The sequence below is a fragment of the Aristolochia californica genome, unplaced genomic scaffold (assembly GCF_029961685.1).
Source record: "Aristolochia californica isolate CCGP_79_NKW_82.1479 unplaced genomic scaffold, dmAriCali1.0.hap1 SCAF_16, whole genome shotgun sequence".
NCBI classification, from domain to species: Eukaryota; Viridiplantae; Streptophyta; class Magnoliopsida; order Piperales; family Aristolochiaceae; genus Aristolochia; species Aristolochia californica.
Genome location: NW_027181837.1, coordinates 20,797,905 through 20,819,105, shown reverse-complemented (window position 1 = coordinate 20,819,105; position 21,201 = coordinate 20,797,905). Strand labels below are relative to the sequence as shown.

General features: G+C 37.3%; 2 protein-coding genes across 2 annotated transcripts; both read right to left on the bottom strand.

Annotated features, from left to right (window-relative positions):
* Positions 1–1,147: 1,147 nt before the first annotated feature.
* On the bottom strand, positions 1,148–7,108 carry LOC137952922 (probable UDP-arabinose 4-epimerase 2). The gene is made up of 11 exons (XM_068800034.1): positions 6,926–7,108; positions 5,897–6,082; positions 4,993–5,117; positions 4,767–4,880; positions 4,574–4,681; positions 3,646–3,737; positions 3,209–3,350; positions 3,018–3,112; positions 2,499–2,628; positions 2,180–2,324; positions 1,148–1,743 (listed from the first exon to the last, which is right to left on the bottom strand). The coding sequence occupies exons 2-11, from the start codon at positions 5,952–5,954 to the stop codon at positions 1,487–1,489; spliced, it is 1,266 nt and encodes a 421-aa protein (XP_068656135.1). The 5' UTR covers positions 5,955–6,082; positions 6,926–7,108; the 3' UTR covers positions 1,148–1,486.
* Positions 7,109–11,483: 4,375 nt separating this feature from the next.
* On the bottom strand, positions 11,484–20,708 carry LOC137952950 (protein PAT1 homolog). Its single transcript, XM_068800082.1, has 5 exons — positions 20,343–20,708; positions 19,543–19,703; positions 17,959–18,012; positions 16,420–16,486; positions 11,484–14,207 (listed from the first exon to the last, which is right to left on the bottom strand). Exons 1-5 carry the CDS (start codon positions 20,425–20,427, stop codon positions 12,118–12,120), a joined length of 2,457 nt encoding a protein of 818 aa, XP_068656183.1. The 5' UTR covers positions 20,428–20,708; the 3' UTR covers positions 11,484–12,117.
* Between the last annotated feature and the right edge of the window lie 493 nt (positions 20,709–21,201).

Below are 21,201 nucleotides of genomic sequence, written 5' to 3'. Positions count from 1 at the left end.
CTCTTCTTTATTTTTTAGAAGACCTTACAGATGCTCTTAGAACTAGCAGCACTCAGTTCAATTATTCCTTTTGAGAAGACTAACAGCACGTGGTTCAACTTATTGGTAACTTATTATTTGGTGCACTTCTTCCTTATTCAAGGATGGACTTACTACAAATTATCTTATGTGTCATTATTACTCTTAAGGACTTTTACTATTTATCGGTTATCCGTTGCTATATAATAACATATTTGGTGTGTGTCTTATTTGGGCATTGGCTCATTACCACAATTGTTATTGTGTTTCTTTAGTTGAGATATTATTATCGAAGATGAACTCCTTGGTTGCTTGTTTTGGGTTCATTATTTGTTGACTATTATCAACATTGGTTCATATGATGTAGAATTTGAAGTATTTAGGAAAAAAACATATGGTGACCTTGGCTTCTTCACCTTATCATCCTTTATTTGACTCTTATTTACCCTTTTGGCCAACCCTTTTGAAACGTTATTTTGGTTGATCCCTTATATATATATATATATATATATATATGAATATTTTTTTAGTCCTTTGAGAATTTTTAATGGTACCCTTGGATTTTTTTCAACGTCTTGTAAATGATAGATGTGATTATTATTACTATATTTGATCAAAATTATTTGAAGTTGGTTTCGACTTATGTTTTATCACCTATTTCTACCCTTTGAAAGTTTTTACCGATGTCATACTTATCCTTCGGATACCATGATAAAAGAGATTATTACTATATCTATGCTATTTATTTCAAGTTAGGCTCATTATCATGACCACCCAGCTTGAGGGAAAGTGTCAAAAAAATATGATATAATTAGATTGTTATTAATATAATTAATTTATATTTTTTGTTTCTTCTTCACTCTTACTAGAGTGTTAAGTATAATATAATATTATACTATAACGACAGGTTTGGAATAAATCCATAACCTTATTCTTCCACTTTTTTTTTTCCAAATTCACCACTCATTCTCTTTTCCTCCTATAAGCTTCTCTCTACAACTCTTCTTCTTTCTTCTTACCCTTTAATCCTCTTTTACTGTGATTATACATTGTAAAATCTTAAATTTCAACACGTGTCAGGTTACAAACGTCCAATTACACTCTTCCAACCCATCATGAAGGGAAAATGGAAACAAATAATTTTTAACTAGCTGAAGTTAAAACTGTTTTATACATGTATAAGAGGGGCAAATGCCATGTGAGCTGTGATGCATTATTAGCTTTATCATTTGTTGCAACAATATATGATAATCAACAAATGGGGCTGCTCCTACTCTACAATGCACTCGTCTCATGAAAACCTCTCCTCGGCTACCAACCCCCTCCCCTATCCTTCCTCGGACCCCTCTATCAATTGTTAATAAACATATCAGATTCATTAGCTCCTCTTTCAAGGAATCAATCAAGGTCTCCAATTGATTGACGCCTCCACACAACCGTAGCCAACTCTATGCAGACATGACCATCTCTACGCAGAGGTTTTTATGTGGACATGGCCAACGGGGAAACCATACCCATTCCTGTGTGCCCTCTGCCATCTCCATGAGGTTTTTAGACTCTCCCTGAGATTGGTATACTGGGCTGTCCAGTTCAGCTCACGCTGGATTTTTGACGGGTCACTATAGACTTCAGCATAGTCGCCAAGCCGTCGCTCAAGGTACTCAATATGAATGTCCACTCCAGTAGCTTCCTTGCATGCTTCCACAAATTCTTTTACAGATCGACCTGCAAAACAGAAAACAAACAGAAGAATAATCTTTAGACCAGACAAATGACGCCTTTCTTCCTCAGGCTTAAGGCACAACCATTCACTTGACCTCGTCTACAATAACCTAATATGATGATCATATTACAAAAGCTAAAGCAGAAAGAAGTCGGCTCTTCTTTGAGCAGCATTGTGCCGCCTATCAAGCCTTCTGAATGACAAGCAGCACATGGTCATGCGGGAATTTCGAACAACCCTCCATCACCATTACTAGACTGGCATTTTCATGAACTCCAAGATGCAGAGATTAGCAGGACTAAAGCATCAAGTGTAGAACCAAAACAATTGGGAAGTTGAGACACATACAAGTTCTTTTTTCATTTTTTTCCCTGAAAGACCCCTTGCAAGTCAAAATTAAAAAGATGAAGCAAATAAAAGAAATGTTATTTCAGAGACCTTTTCCAGTGCCCACATTGAATATGCCCACTTTCCCCTTCCTGGCCTTGGCAAGTGCTTTCACATGGGCGTCAACTAGATCGGTCACATCAATGTAGTCTCTTATACAGGTTCCATCAGGTGTGTTGTAATTGGTTCCTTTGATCTGATCAATAAGCACATAACCCAAATCAGTATGTCTTAGAACTTTATGAAAATATAATTCACGCAGCATACTAAAGTACATTCTATTGCGATAGGAAACTGTACTAATTCATATTCACTCCAACTAGAAAAATTCCACCATTTCTTCCACAGACAGGTAAAAAATTCTCCGTACCTTTAGCCCTGGAATAATTCCCAATGCCGCATCAAAACATGCACCAGAGATTCGACCATGCTCTCTCAGTTCAGGTTTTGGAGCTTCCCCTAGCCTTCCCTCTGGTTCTGATCCAATCACATTGAAGTATCTAAAAATGTGCAAATACAGAAATAAGTTTCTATCCACCACCAAAGCACTTTTCTCAATTAGGAACCTACGAGCAACATACTATTCCCAATTCAGCGACTAATAAAACAGGAAACATAATATACACAAGGTATAACAATGTGACAAAGAATTTCAACATATGGGTTCTGCTCCACAAGGGAAGTCAAAGAACAAGATTGAACCAGATCTTTCATCAACCAGCATAACACTTTTCTCACTTTTCATATCATGAAGTCTAAGAATTCGATATAGATTGCCAATCAAGACCTGTTGGAAAAAGGCTTGAAAGAAAAAGCAAAACAGATAGATGCTAGCTTTTTCACTCTGAAGGAAGCAAGTTAATAGCAAAAGTAGAACTAAAAGGCAGACCTTAAAATCATGACAGCCATTTCTGATCTTGCCGAAAAATCCAGAATGATATCCTCAGCCATTTTCTTTGCTTTCCCATATGGATTAATAGGGGCCTTCATGCAGGAACATAAAAAGCCACTAAGGAACCACAACAACCATAATCCACACAATTGAGACCAAACTAATTAAAATGTATTATTTTAGTTCACCTGAGGTGTTTCTTCAGTAATTGGCATCTTTTCAGGTTCCCCGTAGGTTGCGCATGTACTGGAATAAATCAATTTGTTAACACCATGTGCTGCCATGGCCTCCAACACCACCAGCGTATTTGATGTAATGTTGTGATAGTACCTGAGAGTGGCACCAATATAGTAAGCCATTTTGAGACAAAATACAGACACATAAAACGAAAATTATAAAAGATGAAATAGCAACCAAAAAACATGTTTTGTGTACTACAAAAGCCCCAGCCACAGATTGTGGAAAGTCCCTTCCCTCAAAATGCAACTAACACATTAGTTGTGACCGGCTGAATCAAAATTTGACAGATAACATGCAGAACATACTCCAGATGTGTCAGATAATAAACGTTTTGAGTTTAGTGCTTAACTACTGATGAATGCTCAAAAGATAGAAAAAAAGATACCTCAGAGGATCAAGTGTGCTCTCCCCAACATAAGCAACAGCTGCAAAATGCATTACAGCATCAAAAGCATTTGATGCGAAAATTTTATTTACCTGTACTAATTGGTTAAGAAACAAAGTCTTGTAACCCAGAAAAATCATTTGTTTCTTTTAATCTTTCTTTATTTCTTACTGAAAGGTGCTTCAGTAAAGAATGTCAGAACTTCAAACATTTTACACTTCTATTATTAAACTCTGATGCTTGATTTCTAAGGCCAGGCATTTCCAAATATATCTGGCTAGGTGTATTGTTAATTATAACTGCAAAGATGTAATCTAATGAACAAATAAGGTAACATTCACCTTCCTCAAAAAAAAAAAAAAAAATGTAACACTATTTACATATTGTAACAGATACAATAAAATTACTAAATTACACTTTCCATATTTTACCAAAAAAATTTTATTTATATTAAAATAAACAAATAAAAGGAAGGATGGTCCATATTCCCTCCTCCCTTTTCCCCCTCTCTTCCGTAGTCTGCATGACAGGGGAAACCCCACTAAGCAGGGAAAGAGAAGGGTGAGTAGTGGCAGTGGGTCTTCCACCAACATGCCAAAAGATTGGACAGGACAGGGCAGGGTATAATTCACCTTCGCATGAAAAAGGGAGGGCAAGCTCTCTCCCTTCCTCCCCTCTCTCTTCGGCTAGAGAGAGCAAACGATTGGGGAAAGCTCCCCCAAAAGGATGTCCACTCATGGGCCACTTTTTTATTTTTGGTAATATTTTAATCGAATTTTTAAATAACCATTTCTACCCCCGGATTTCCTACCACATTCAGAATTTGGTCACATGTGAAAATATAACATCTAGATGGCTGTATTCAGAACTATAGCATCTAAGGAGGCCACATTTGAAAACTAGTGTTATAACTATTTGATAAGGATACAGCTTTGGCATCCCCCAAATCAGCATAAATGAATTGGAGTCTCCCACTTTCTGGAAACTGCTCTTGCAGGACTTTAATGGCACCCAGATTTCCTCGTGAAAGATTATCCTGATCAAAATTAGCAGAAAATTAAGATCAAATCCTTAAAAAAATCATCAAAAAAAATTTAATAACATCTCATTGAACAACGAACCACTATAGTTACTCGGTATGACTCCTTCAATAACCGAAGTGCAGCATGCGATCCAATATAGCCAGCACCTCCCGTAACTAAGACATGTGTTACCCCGGGTTCATGGTGAGAGAACTGTAAAATTTACAGTCATGTCACAAATCAAATAATATATCAAATTTTTATTGCAGGGAAGCAGAAGAAGTAAGTTACAAAAGCATTTTCAGAAATCAGACTGGAGAGTTACGGGAGTATTGTCGTTGAAATGGGATGACTGCCTCAGCATTGCCACACAAAGCATAGTGAGGATAAAGCCCAAAATAACTTTTCCAAGTACCCCCGGCTTCCGCTTTGTGTCAGAGCAATCCATTCCTGAAAGAGAACAACTAGATTAGTGATTAGCGTAAAATTTTATAACCAGATAACTGCCATAGCAGACAATTCTCAAGCTCAGTACTATATACAAGAAAAATAATATATCTGAATCAATGCATTGTATACACCATATGATTGATCTCCAGGTTTTTTAAGAAACAACAAAAGGGGGTCCTAACATGCATCCATACCAGCATGGTAGATCAAAACAAGGGGACAACTACAGCACTATTTAAATGATTTTGCTTGCCTGTCAACCTAGACATATTGCATTCAGCAGAGGAATTGCCACATTCAAACTCAAAATTGAATTTGAAAAAAAAGGAACAATTTTAAACCTATCAGAGAGAACCGTCCAGGTGAACAAATAGATTGCTTGACACGAAGTCAAAAGAAAACAGAAATAACCAAAACTTGATCATGAACATCCAATTTTGTGTATTTTGACATTAACCTGCTCAGGTTAATGAAATCAACGACAATAGCGCAAGATCAAAACCAGTAGATTAATCTAAGAATAAAAGTCATTTACATTACTGAGTAAAACTTACAGACAACAATAACAATAAGATACAAACATTAGAAAATCTATAAAAGCAAGCAAGTTCTTGATCTGGTCATATTAAGCTACATCAACCACACGGGAAAAAATGTAGCATGTTGTGCCAGAAAAAAGGAAAGAAACAAAAGATTAAAAAAAAAAAAGGAAAACTATCACCATGCAGAAAAAAGTAAGAATCATGAAATCCCACGTTGTGCCAAAAACAAGAAATCACCTGAAAAGGGAGATTTATTGGCCCTTGACTGAGCTCTATTTCTGCTGAAAGGCAGCATGTGAAGAAAGCTTTCAACCAAAACAGCAGAACTTCTAGAAATCGATTTCTAGTTCTCTGTCTGGACAATGCTGAAGAAAGCTTCTCCCTTAACGACCGATCGCTGCCGCCAGATACTCCCAAGAAAATCTAAACCAACGGAAAGGAGTCAGGTTACAAAGATCACCCCCCAAAATTCAGATTTAACATAAGAAAACAAATGTAATTGAACAGGCCAGGATCAGTGTCATCGTAAGAAAACTTAGAAATCAAAAAGGAAGACCGGGACACTGGACAGAAACGAGGAGATCCTGAAAACGCGAATTCACAAGACAAATAAAGAAGGCCGCGCTAACACGAGAAACCAAATAAGAAAGAGCATAAACTGCGCAAGAAGATAAACGGTATAAAAGAAAAAGATCAAAAACAAAACAAAAATTTGGCAAAGCCTCAAAGAAGAACAAAAACGTGTAAGATTAGTATTTTTAATTTCAACAAGCGGTAAAACGACAAAAAGGCACGATCTTACAAATGTCAAGAGAAAGGTGAAAACGCAGCATGCAGTAGAGAAAACGAAACTGCTTAAAATAAAATCAGAACCCAAATATCATCAATCAAAAATCCAGACTACTGGAAAATTTTAACAAAATAAAAAAAAATGAAATCAAACTTAACCAGAGAAAAAAAAAGATGGCAGAATTTTTAAGAGAGCGAGAGAGGGAGACAGAGACCAAGACAGAGAAAAAGAGACAAAGAGAGAGAGAAAGAGAGAGAGAGGAAGAAAAATAAAAGAAACTCAGAGAAGAAAGACCAGAACAAAACCAAAAACTAACACTTTTGAAAACCAAAATACCCCATCTCAGGAACCCAGAAACAAAACGCAGGCTTCTCAAAGACCCACAAAGGGAATTCAAATTGCGACCGTGATCCAAGAAAATAGACCCATGAACAGGAAGAGAGAAAACCCTAGAAGAACGATAAAGAAAAAGGTACCTCACAGCTGCAGGAAGCGTTCGAGAGGTCCCGACCAAGCCTGGCTTTTGGGTATGTTTGAACGAGAGACTGAAAGGCAACGACGGGGGTTTCTAATATGTAAACTTTCCCTCCCATGTTCTTCGTATGAAACGGTCCTGAGAATCAGGACTCCTTTTTCCAGTTTTTTCTTCTTTGATTGGTGTCATCGTCATTTTCCTGAATCCCATATACTTGCATTCAGGTATGCCTATAAATTTTTTATTAACTGACCAGTTATTAAATCATACTTAATCCCTGTCTTTAATTTTTAATTACAGAGCCAAGTCATGTCGTGGCTGTCACCCACATTCCTTGAACAACAGGGGGGTTAAGGCTCACGATGAAGCTATTCATGACTGTGAGCTAATATGTGATTAATCTGTTCATAATTATGATTTACAAGCTGGTTCATGAACTACTGGTTGTATTCACAAAAAAGCCACACATTTCCTTTCCCTTCCTCTACTTCTGTCGGCAACGAAGACACATTGATTTCATTTTTCCCTTTGGTGAATTTGTTGTATTTCCCTACCCCATCTAACTACTGTTGGAAATAATAATAATTAAATTTTTATTTTTATTTTCATTTATTTTCTTTTCTTGGGGTTCATCAATCAGAACAAATTATATATCACCGATTTTTTTCACCTGAAGAAAGTCCATATAAAGTGCAAGAAAATGAAGATTTCCAAATAGTTCATTTTTAGATTTATGTAGATGTACCGAATTTAGGAGATGTAAGATTGTTCCAACCCATTTGAAGATCTTCTTTAATTGAGTATTGAAGGCTATGAAGCTTTAAAGAGGAAACAAGCAGTAAAGAAGCAAAGGATTGTTTAAACACTTCTTTTGAGGCTTATTGAGATTTTAATTGTGTTCAATTCGAAAACTTAAATTAAACAAAAGGTGTCTGATCTTGCCATTAATGCACTCCTACCGTTACAGTGGAACTTTAAGTAGCAAACAAGATACCAATTTTTCTCTTCCATTTCAGTTGAGTGACCTCTACCCCAGAAAAGACGACCATCACAATTGAGTGAATATCTGTTGACATGATTCAATTAATTAGTTCGGATTTAATTCAGGCTAATGTTCAGGGCAGTGGTTAGCCAGTCCTTTTTCATTGCAGGCTCTCATGAATTGAAGTCCCATCCACACCTTTCTCTTAAATTATTTGAAATAGAAAGCTGCAGGAATCACCTGCTCTTCTGGAGAGAAATTGCAGGGAGGAACCGAGATCTTGCATTGGATCAAGCTCTTCTTCAACACTAACAATGGGAGAAAAAGAATGCAGTTCATTATAGAGCTAAAAAGAGGGTATTGGCTGTAAAGGTTTCTTGAGAAAGTGGAATTTGCAATTAAGAGTTCAGACAGTGTCTGATCAATTGGCACATGATTTCTAACCTCCAGGTTCAACCTGCCCCGGTCAATCTTTTTTCTCCTTTCCAGAATATAATCACTTGAAAATGAACATTACTATAAAACTCGTACATCATTGGAGTATCTTAGATGTTACGTAATGTGTTAATACATATTCAGTTTTTTAGACAACCATAACTAAAACAAAATGCAGAATTTTTCCGGCTAGACATTTAATCAAACATAAAACGGTTCATATATGAATAACAAAATGGGCTTTGATCAAAATTGTTTGTGTCTTGTGATGTTCTGCATAGCCATGTAAATCCTTTTTGGAGTTCTTCTTTTATCCAATTGCATTAAACAATCCAAAACTTATTGCACATAGATATGACACATTTAATTCGGATAATCCCTTCATTCTACCATTTGCAACTGGAGAAAATTCCACCAAGTGGGTCTTCCCCATGAATTGTCAACTACCACTAACAAAAAAACAAATTATTCAATCCCACCACTTGCTAGAGGAGAAAAAAATGTCTTATCATTGTTGTTTGTATCAATCACTCTTAGACAACTACATAGATTAGTCTCAAGACATACACAAAAATACACTTTACATACCCCGATACACCCACAACTAAGTCTAATATAACAAGGAACTCTTCTGTTGACCAAGTGTCAAGGGTGAAAATTTAAGAAAGAGGAAAGAAAAGAGGTAGGAAGTCATCTGCATGTTGGCCCCAACCAAACTCTGACTTCCCATCTTTATATTCCCCTAGTTTATGCCTGTCAGATCCCCTTTCTAATCTTAACTTTGGTATAACTTGTAGATGAATATTATAAGAATCCCAAGGTGACAATGGAGAAGTTTTATAATCTGTTGACTTAGTTTTTCTATGAGGGCTCAAACACAAGTGTATTATTGCACAAAACTAGATGAATATGTCATGTAGCATGTTCTCTCTGATTGTCAGGTGTTACTCGGTCAATAAACCTAACTAATCAAAATACCCTACCCATATGTCAGCTTATTCATTTAATAAATATCAGGAATGTTGATTCCCGTAGAAAGCTCACAACTAGAAATTTATTAGGGTTTTAGTTGGCATAACTTATGAGTTTCAAACCCCTTTTAATATAATTGAAGCTAATGAGTAATGACATAACCCAAGAAAATTGGATCTAATTTTGGCATGCAAATAGATTTGGATATGTTTAAATCAAACTTATAAAAACGAAGGTTGGATATCTAATATTTGGAAGGGGGAACCATGGTTGAGCTGTCTACAATAAACCCAAATTTGTATGCATTAATTGGATTGAAAATCTGAAGCTTTCCAGTCGTCCCTATTTAACCACCGCTCCAATTCAATTAATCAACATGATCAAAAATAAGATAAGAACAAGGTTACTAGATTCCAAAGATCGTCTCTTGTGATCTAGCCATATGCCAAATGGGAGACTCTGCGATGCTGACTTTTCTTACCAGATCCCATTTGAACTCGGCGTCGTTCTTTTTCTTCTCTTCTCACGACTTGTTCGCACAAGAGAAAAAAACAAATTGAAGTCGACCAAAGATAAGATTAGGTGAGGTTAGGTTTGGCTCACCAACAAAGATGCGACCGATCCTTTGATCTCGACGATCCGTCGATGGCTTTCTTGTATGCTATTGGTACACAAAAAGACGAGGCGATCGCCTTCGTCGCCGCCTTCTACTGTAGCAGAGACAAGGCGAGGGACCTTTTTATTGCCTGCAAACTCTTAATTTAACAAAAGAAAATGATATTCTAAATGACGATGTAAAAAAAGTCACACATGCCATGAATATACCATTGACAAAGCTGAGGACACCACACATTATCATCCGGGGTAAGAAGCCAAGCCTCACCACCTTACAATAAAGGCGTAAGAATTCCGGAAGTAAGATGCCAACAGCTTTGTCCGATCCCAACGCCACGCATTGACATCTTTCTGGTCTACCGCTGCTCTTTTCCTCGGATATGACGCTCCGCTTTAAACAACAGTAAAGACGCATGCTTGGCAATTGTTTCAGGCCGTGCCATAAGGGTAGAGGTCCAGAATCAAAAAAGTGTTCGAGGTTTGAAGTTTCCCTGTGAGGTCCCCATCTAGAAGTTTCTTTCTCCGAGGGGTAAGGACAATCTGTTCGGTTGGCCAGGGCCCGTGAGGCGTTACTTGCAGATATTATTCTGTTCGTGCCTCACTAAATCTGCCATCTTGATTCCTTCCAATTACAGAAACGAACCGACCAAATTTATAATTGAATGGAAAAACGACACTCAGAACACAATGAACAAGTTTCACAAGGAGCAGATGGGGCTCCAAACCAATGTGCTTACATTACTCTCTCTAAGCCTTTTACATAAAGAAAGTACCCATTGTTCGTGATAAAAATAAAAAATAAAAAGTAAACGACTTTTGACATAATAAATTTCCACCCGCATTGAACAACTTGACCAAAACTATGAAACAAACAGCAGCGCAAACATGTAACACAATAATATCATATAACATCACTGAACATCGATTTTTCTACTAGTGCAAACCCAGTAAACGTAGGTGAATGAAGAACATATTTTTCAGCCATTTCAAGAAAACAGAGATGCCAAACACTGGGAATGAACTGAAATATTATTGCCCAATCCGGCGAATGCATCCAAAGTTTTTCGCTGGTAAACTCACTAGGATCCTCCAATTTAGTAACATACACAATCCATCCTCATGCACAAACTTCTTTCAAAAGTTGATCAACTACATTCTCAACCATAAACTTGAATATATAGATGGTTTTTTTGCATTGATGGCTAAGCCTTTTACATAAAGGAAATATCCAACAAAACACCCTTGTCATACACACAGATGGTTTCTTTACATCCAACATAACATTCAGTACATAGACTGCAGTTAGAATTTTCTTCAACATTACATCTGACATTCAAAACATGCACTAGGATAAGAATCTACGTAACAATAGTTAGTCCAGGAATCACTTTCTCACAAACATACTACAAGTAATATTAACGATTCTAATGTATGAAACACACATTAACAAATAGCAGGAAAAAATATTAGATAAAATAAGAAAAGAACAAGAGGGAGAAGCAAATGGAAAAGTCACTAATGGATGAAGACAAACGTGGATACACTTGAAACAAAATGAGAGAGATGTCACTATACCTTGCGTCCCATACTAAATCAAAGGCTTGAATCCGCAAGGTACATTACCAATAGTTGGTAAGCAAAACTTACAATCTACATCATGACAAGTGAAGAAGCCCTCCAAATCTGTCTACATCTAACTACAAGTGATGATAATGGAAGGCCCACCAGAAAGGTACTAACCCCTTTTTTATAAACCCAAAAGTCATAACTTGGCCCAGTAGGAATCTGCATGTCTTCCTTGAAAAAAGAGAAGAAGATAAAAGGTTCCTACCAACAGACCCTGTACATTCTATCTCACTATTTTTCACTCTGGTGTTTTCCATTCAGAGCACCAAAACTAAGCTCTCCCAGGAGAAAACTAACAGTGGCATCTCCCACAAAGTTGCAACATAATACATAGGCAGGACTGTTTTGAGTCACACTCGAAGAAACTGAAATGAAACAATACAGAATGAAAAACAAATAACTCTAAAGTGACTACTACCCCCTAGAGATGTCTGTACCCACCTGTGGCTTTTGTAAGCATTTACAGGCAGAACTTGATTGCCCACGATCCTTGGATGAAAAAAGGGAACCTGATACAGCACTGGTATTATCTAACCCATGAGATCTGTTACATGTGAGAGGTTTTAACCTGGTACAGATTCTGAATTTATCTGCCCACCACCACTTCCTTGGCCAGTAAACCCAGGAACTGGCATAGACCTTTGTGCAAAATCCAGTAGCATCTTTCGCTGACGCTCATCAGTGTGAGGAAGGCTAGCACGCAATAGCTCAACTGGCATTTCCTTGCTTATAGCCCTAGCAGACTCTGGCCCAATCACTGTTGTATTAGAAGCCTGCATGAGCAAGGATTGAATTATTGTGTCATACTTACTGAGGCAGTATTTTGTGAGCAGTCCAAAGAATGCGTCGAATGAGGCCTGCCACAGAGCCCGATTTGGCATGCTGTAATTGCTAGCAACATGGGGGTCTGTTAAGAGATCAGTTGCCCTTTCAAGAACAGATTTTATGATGATGGATGACCCATCGCCTGCTGAACTACCCAGTGGGCGGAGAGGCGGCTGTTCAGGAGAACAAACAACAGCAGCTAGGCAGGCACTAAGAGCACTTAAATCCATGCCCCTTGCACACGAAGAAACAGTCCTGGCAAGATTCATTGTTGTTTCTGCAGCACTAGGGTCAGCTGGCAGACCACCAAACAAAAATCTCAGGTGACGGAAAATTGCCATGGAAACTATACGGGTCAGTTCACTGCCCGGGAAGAGAAGTTGGAGGTATCTGGAGAGAAGTTTCCTGCCTTTTGGAAGTGACACCAATCGTAAGAAGACAAGGTCATCCTTCGGTGCTAAGCCAACTGAATGGCCTGCTTTACCAGGGCCCAGTGGGTCTACTAGTTGGAGTGAGGCTGCAAGACCCTCAAGCAATACCTGCCGCCTCCGCCTGAGCTGTGACCCACCATCTTGAGGTTGACTTAACTGTAGTAGTCGATCAATATCATCTACATCTAGAAGAAGACAAAGTCCATCCTCAATGGTAATTCTAGCTGCAAGCATGGGCTCCTGTTCCAGGGGTTTTTCAGAAGCTTTTTCATGAACATTGTCACCTGATGCAGTAGGTGGGTCGACTTCAAGAAGAGGACGTGGCCTACGGATGGACGAGAAGGGTACACGACCAAGAGCATCAACCTGAAGATAAGCGTGAGACTCATTATTGGCTCGGGCACGTGAAGGCAGATCTCTTAAGTAACTTGGACAAAAATGATGTTTCAGCCTAGACCTGGCAGATTTTTTTGCCAGACAAGCTTGGTGGTAGTAATCGTCTATGTATGGATCATTGCTGTGAGTTGCAGCATGTTGCATCCTGAGAATACCCTCGATTTCATCAGCTGACATATACTTGGATCTGAACTGAGGCCACCCATTATCATTTTTATGGCTACTAGTCTCAGAACCCTGCTGAGAAAAGCGAAGGTTCTGTCTCCCTCTCTGAGTCGGTTTTGATCTCTGGTCTCGTGGATCTGCCATCCCACCCATGATTGCTTCATATTTATTCATCAGATTTGGAGAAGGATGACGGTTAAAAAGTTGAGACTGCATAACTGAGAGCTGTGCTAAAGTTGATTGAACATGGTGAAGTCTTTGATGTTGCTGCTGAGCAAAAAATTGAGAAGGCAATAACCCATTTGGGTGAGGTAACTGCTGTTGCATCAAATTGGGCAACAGACTTGGATGATCACCTGAGAAAAGGTTGGCCTGGTTAAGCCATGGGTTCTGTGGACGATTATTAATGGATACATTTGGTGGGTTAAGCTGATGAATATTTCCACCATATGGAAGCCCATGAGGTGGTAGCCCTGGCAAATGAAGCTGTGGACCCGAAAAAGGTGAAACATTTGGGGCAGAGAAGGGAAGCTGAGGCCCACTGGTAAGAGCTGAATGGTGTGAGTGGTTTGGTGAAGCCTGAGATCGACCTCCAGGAGGAGGGTAGGAAGTGAAAGATGATTTAGGTATTAGGATTGGTTCACTGGACTGCTGTTGTTGCGGGGATGGGTAAGAAGACGCTCTGTACAATGGTTTGGATTCTGCAACACGGGCTGATGAAGGGTGGGGCTGAGACCACCATCTTTTGCCTTCCTGGACATTTTCAGCGTCTAATATTTGCTGATCTAACCAGGTAGAGAAGTCTTGCTCCTGTGCCCAATCTGCAGTAGAAGAACCTGAAGGACATTCATCTAAAATTAGTGTCTACATTACTGTTTCCATCAAGAAACAGATAAAAAGATCTGCTTAAATATCAAGTTCACCTAAGAATAAACATTAGATAGATAGAGAGAGAGCTAGAGAGAGAATCATTATTTCGTTTAGGCATACACATTGGTATTGAGAGAAATGCAACATTCATCATCTTCGAGACAACAAGCACAGACCAATTCCACACAAGACTTACAAAACTTGCATCAACTTCAAGCCAGTAACAAAAGTTCACCCCTTCCAATTTTGTGCAAAAACTAAGACATGTCAATATAACCAACATCGCCACCCAAGCCATAAACTGTAAATTATGTCAATGGGGTAACAAACATGCCCTTTCCACTTTGTTCTTCTTTCTACTTTGCTGGCTCCACTGCTTCTCCTCCCTTTTATATTTACATACTAAACTAAAACACGCAAGCACATTATACAATCAGACATGTACAATGAAAGGAAATCAAGAACTATACACTTCAGTCACCCTCCCTTCTTACCAAACATAGGCTTACTTCCACAATGATGGAGAAAAATCAAATGTTTGGCTTGCATAAACTTCAGTACGTCCTCAACGTTTCTCAGTGATCTAACCGAGACTTTTTTCAGCCAATGCATCCATTAAAAATGCAGATATTTTTTTAAGACATAAAGACCTAAAAAACATTAAAGGGGGCCATAGCTACGAGCTGAGTAGATTATTTATTAATTAAGGGAATAAAAAAGACCTCTCAGATTAAAGAAACAAATAATATTTGCAATATCATTGTAACCAACTCGATAAATTCTAACTCGCAAAAAAAAGGACACTTCCCTAAAAACACTGTTACTTGATTAGCAGTAATTGACAGCCAAAGAAAGGTTAACAATTACTGCCATTAAAGACTGTTAAATTATGTTTTATCTGCAAAAAGAAGATAATCATGATCTTCCTTTTATTGTTGAATAAAAACAATCGCCAGAGGCAGTCATTACAGTACGTAATGATAGTAACTTATCAATTTCCCAACCAAAAATTTAAATAGTTATCTTCCGGCAATAAATAGGCAAGAGCCACAGGGATAAGACTCCCCCATCCACAATGCTGCCTCTAAATGACATGTTTCACAGTTAGGTAACCATGTGACCCTATTATTTCTTCCCTCTTCATTCAAAGCCAGAGTGCAGGTCTCCAACTCAATTACACTTCTTCCTGGCCAAGCAACCTAAATATCCTGACCAGCTGAAATACACCAATATTTATGTCCTAACAATTTTAATCCCACATACCATCTCCCTATAGTTTATTAGAATGATAATGTGTGTTTAAATAAAAGTACATTAGAAAAACACACCAACATTTATGTAATAAAAATTGTGGTTCAATATCACACCTCTCGATAGTTTATAATCTATGAGTGTTTAAATGCTAACAGTACATTTCATGGACAATAATGTCAAAGATCTGTTACAGAATATTTAATGTTTCATGCAACCATGGTAAGGGTCCATGCAATGTCCTACATCAAGGAAGATTGTGTAAACATGCCCCATCCCGCCCCAACCTCCAACTTTGAGATGGAAGCTGGCAAGCATCTAAAACATCATGATATCCATTGAAAGACTCATACATAAAACTACCATCTTCAGTGGTGAACTAGCATCGAGCATAACAGAAATCGTTCACTATATCAGCTCATGTAAAAAAAATTAGGCAGTCAAGTAAGCAAACTTAACATCATTGATACTGCAAATAACATGGAATTGATGCGTATATTCTGAACATGTGAACATCATCCAATCCAAACCATGCAACAAGATTGAGATTACTAACAAATGTTAAAGAAGAACCATCTGATAAACAATCATATTTGACCATACACATATTGTCACAACAAAACTCTCACAAGCAAAATAATACAAAAAATATGTACCAGGATAATCTCAAGAAAAACCAATGAAGCAAAACTATCTTTTAAGAAACATTTGTTGTTCGATAAAGTACAACCAAGACCAATCCATGGAGGATGTTCAAACCTAAAGATTTTGAAGCACAACGTAAAAAAACAACATAAACCAACAAATTTTTTTTTTAATAAAATCAACAAAGAATAGGAAAGCAAAACACAATAAGCCATTCAATTTGCAATCAAGCTTAACTATAAAAGCAATAATAGTAGACAATAAGTTTTAATTTGAACTTACTTTCCCTAGAGAAACCTCGATCGCCAATAGTTCCATGGGTTCTGGGTTCACTCACAACCTTGTTCAGCTGTGAGAAAAAGGAAGTGTCAGAGTAAATAACTTAACTGCAAAAAAGGACAGTAAAAACGATGAAACCATTTAAACAAAAAAATCGAGTACGTTAACTAGGAAAAAATATATGAAGCAAAGAAAAAAGACTATCTGTCACTTGCTCTTTCTTTGTATATGTTCAGAGAAAAGAAAAAGGCTAGGTATTAAATATAAAAATTTTAAAATAAACACCCAACCACACACAATTAAAATGATTTAAAAAAGAAAAAAAAGGAAAAAGATGATTACTCCTGAGAGTATATGGAAATAGTCATAACCTTGAAGTGGAACTATCAATGGTTAACACAATCTGAGCAACCACATTTTCAGCCTATTATGCACGGCACAATAAATTACATGGCAGATGCAAGTCATAACTATATGCTGCAATTATATATAGATTAAGCAATTCAAATCCAAAGTAAAAGCAAAAAGTCATATTGTACTTCAAGCTTCCTAAAATTTGTAAATGCAAACAGAATGCATGACCAGTTAATACCCTTACCCCTTTCCCTTTTTCCATGTGCTTGTGTGTGGAAGTAGAGAAAGAAATGAACCATTCAATCAAGAGTGCTTCTCACAAAGCAAGCAAAAGCATCAGTAATTCCAAGTTTCAGTCAAGCTATTATCAGAGGTTAAGGACTAAACATTTCAAAAATTATAGTGAGTTTTGCTTCTAAAAAGTGAAATTTATATAGAAAAAAAACAAGATGCAAATGATAAACACCTCAGCAGGAGAACTCAGTGCATCAAATAGGCATAACTACAAATTAAGAACGAAGAGAAAGGAAATGACAAGATGAGGAGAGGAATAGATTGGCACAAAGCCCCTTCTGTAACTAATTTATCCGCATTAAAATTAGGTAATACTGAGTCCACAGAATGAGGAAGTCAAAGAGCCAAGTCTTGAATGTCCTCAAAGTAAAGGCAATAAGCCTACAACACTCTTCAATAAATCCTCTTGCCTCGGAAAAGGGATCTACCTCAGCTTTGGCTGAAGAGATCATGCTGAAAGGACTTGAGGAAAACAGGCACCTCAAGGTTTCTGCTCCATAATCACACACACACACACACACACAAAAAAAAAAAAAAAGGGAGAGGAAAAGAAAACAATCTGTGGAATCAACATTCATCACACTAAGAAATACCTAAAAAGTTCCATGCAAATTAGGTTTATAGGCAACAGAGAGGCAATCAAACAACTTCTGAGCTATGTTAGCTGTACTTCCTTGAATGGTTGCTTCAAAATTAGCACTAATATATGTTTGCACCAGGAAACTGGAAAAAAAAAAATCGAAAACCAACAATATACTTCAGTATAATGTCAAAACTCATACATATAGTTGCTGTCACTTTATAGTCCATCCCATGCTGTTCACAGCAAAGTTACTGCAAAAATATCAATTCCACCGTGTGATACACCATGGAGTGCTAGGACATTAAACTGACCTTTGAAAAAGTACTTGCAAGATCGTCAATATCAGAAGATTCCAATGCATCACCCTGCAGATGCAAGATAAAAGTTAAAGCCAACAAGATTTAAAAAATAGTAATAGAAAATAAGTTTACATCCCATGAAAATATCCACCGGATGAGATACGTGCTCAGTAATAGACTACTCTTCCCACAACAATACAGTAAAAAATGCAAGCTCCCACTACTATAATAAGTAAATAGAAAATCTACCCACAGAGAACAGAAGAAACGAAATAGCAAAATATGCCAAAAGGATTAGAGATCGTTCCCCCTTGTTTAATGAAATCATCCTGGCTATTTAACCACACCCGCTTATCTAACCTTAGCAAACCTATTAAATTCGCAGAAAAAGCACAGGCAGTATATGGTTCTCAGAATAAATAACAGTCAAGACTATTAAATGTAGAATGCTTTGCAGTAACTTCTATTTGCCATGACTAGAATTTTCATCTTACATATCTTACATGGAATTCCTTTTAACTGAGAAGAGGTCCCATACTATGTTACTTCAATCAAGTAAAGCCCACCTCTTTGAATCAATGAATGTGAAAACCATGTTAAGCTGAGGACCTAACGATTTACTATATCTTTGTTAACTCGGCAAGCAACCAGCAATGAATAAGAGAATCAGATTGAGCCTTGGTTCAATGGTCACATGTGGTGTTCCAGTGTGTGCATCTGGCTTCAAGACTCGGCAGGGGTTTCATGTGTGCATTCATAATTAACAGTAAGAAAGAAAGAAAGAAAGGAAGCAAGAGAGTGGGTCAACCCCGGTCAGTAAACTATCCTTACTGCAAAGATTAAGGCAGAAAGAAGAAGTTCAACATTTGACCAATTAATCATCCTATATAGAACTATAAAGTGTCAGTATTGCAGTCTACTTTTAAAAGTTTGAAATAATCTTTCATGGATCCACTTAATACTGATCATCCATGGTTAACAAGTATATAGTGTACACATACACTAGCACCATCAGACAATCAATATCTAGAAACTTCTTAAACATCTTGAACCAACAACCAATGTAAGCGACAAAAAAACAAACCCTAATGTGACAAAGACAAACCATCAGACTAGCAAAAATGCCAGTAGAGGACACAATACTGTCTTAAATTATCCAGAAATTCAATGTAAGAGCAAAAACATTTAGAAATTGCACAATTACTGATTCAGTAATAGGAATGTTATTCAATATAAGCGTAGAAAACATCTGATTTAGCTAATCTGAGAGCATATCAAAATAAAATTGAAGTTATATAAACAGACCATCATCAACTTTGGACACAAATAACAAATTTTCTGCAAAAAATAAACATTAAATACCAATCCAGATTTGCATCCAAAAGAAGTTCTGGAAGACAAAAAAAGGAATGTCTGAACGTGAGAGAACCAGTAACATACATTGTAGCATTAAGAAATACAATATGATCCAAACATCCGAAACTACAGAAATCCTTTATCTTTTTGGAATCGATCAAAATTACAGTCGTCAGAAATATAGAAAACCTTAACATAATAAAGAAAAAAACTTTGCATCCAAAATAATTCACTCCTCACCTCTTCCCTATCCCCAAGGACAGAGAAACGATACTCCTCATCATCAAAACCAACCAACCCAACATCTTCATCATCAACATTTTCTAAACCACCCAACTCAACTTCCTCTAACACGTTCTTTCCAAAGAAGGCATACTGCGATGCATCAAAACATGTATTACCTGTACAAGGAAAGAGGAACCATTTTAAATGAGAAATCACCTTCATATCTTTCATAAGAAAGAAAATATTCATAATCTTGCGTCCATGAAAAGATAAACCCTCTATCTTGCTTCGAGAGGTTATATATTCAGGGGATTTAATTCAAACCCATGTTAAAACACACAAATAGTCCAGCACCGACATAATAAGTGCAAATAGATATAAAAGAACTGCACAAGTAAAAAAGTAGAATGAAGCAATAAAACCAATTCAAGAGTCGAACACCGGAAGCTCAATATTCAGCTAACTGAAACGTAAAGAAAAACCCATACACGCGCAAACGTTCCCGAATGACCCAACCAATACGCTTAACAGCCCAAACTATTTTCTCACAATTTGCCACTCAAACTGAAGACCCTGATTCGAAATCACCCAAACACAAAATTAACGAGATAACGAACAATTTCCGTGACCCTCCCGACGTAATCAACCACCAACCTCAATCCCACACTCGCCCCGAGCTCAATCGAACAGCGCATACGAAAGCTATAAACGATCCGCATGCGTCGAAGTCAAAAGATCTATAAATTCCCCACGAAGCCGGCTCGGACAACATTCAGATAAAAAAGACAAGCACAGTTGGAAGATCGGAGACAAACCTGAAGAACCGTCAGCGAATTCTCTCAGGTCTTTCTGGTTGGGGTTAGGGCTTCCTTCAAAACCTCCACCGTCGAAATTCTCCATCCCCCACTCTCCGTTAAAACCCTAGCACTAAGAGCATGGAGAAGCGAAGAAAGGAGGAGAGAAACCCTAACCCTAGTAGTTGAGGAGCTCAGAGATCTACCGCGAATGAGGACGAAGAGTGATATACCTGGTTTCGAGGATTTTTTTTCCAGGTGTTAAATAGCAGGAACATTTGGGCACCAGAATTGGACGACCGGAAAAAAAAAAAGAACCCTAGGGGTGGAGAGAGGTGGGGGGATTCTGATGTATACAACCTACGAGCTAAAGGATATTAATTTTTATTTTCTCTAGTAAATTAATATCTCACTCTCGCCATGGTATCTACATTAAACAAAAGAAATAAATGAAGGGGAAGAAAGGGATTGAAGTGGAATTTCCACTTTAGGGAAGGGTCTAAATGGAAGAGAGCTAGGTTGGCTTTAAATACCTTGTCCATTGTCATACTTCTAATTTTTTAAGATAAGACTAAGATAACTAATTCTCATAATAATATGTATTTTTGTTATTAAAAATCATCAAAATAACTTATTTGGTATTTGGCAACATTTTAAACAAGAATTATGGTTGTTAGTTTAATATTTTATTTTATAAATATTTATAAATTATTGTAATACATTTAATTCGCCAGAATACAAGCTTTATCTAAAGGTACTGAATGTTACAAATTGTTTTAGGTTTGTCGAACATTTTATGGTCAATTTTGAAAAAATATAACCATTGTCAAACTATTGTTTATCACTTGAGAAGCAGAGGGAGAGGCTTTTCAATTTTCAC

Coding starts and splice junctions, on each gene's coding strand:
- LOC137952950 (XM_068800082.1), bottom strand. CDS start 20,427: ATGGAGAATTTCGACGGTGGAGGTTTTGAAGGAAGCCCTAACCCCAAC. Junction 19,704..20,342: donor ATTCGCTGACGGTTCTTCAG/GTTTGTCTCCGA, acceptor TTCCTTGTACAG/GTAATACATGTTTTGATGCA. Junction 14,208..16,419: donor TCGAGGTTTCTCTAGGGAAA/GTAAGTTCAAAT, acceptor AATGTCCTTCAG/GTTCTTCTACTGCAGATTGG.
- LOC137952922 (XM_068800034.1), bottom strand. CDS start 5,954: ATGCTGCCTTTCAGCAGAAATAGAGCTCAGTCAAGGGCCAATAAATCT. Junction 4,881..4,992: donor ATTTCAACGACAATACTCCC/GTAACTCTCCAG, acceptor TAAATTTTACAG/TTCTCTCACCATGAACCCGG. Junction 2,629..3,017: donor ATGGCTGTCATGATTTTAAG/GTCTGCCTTTTA, acceptor GCACATTTTTAG/ATACTTCAATGTGATTGGAT.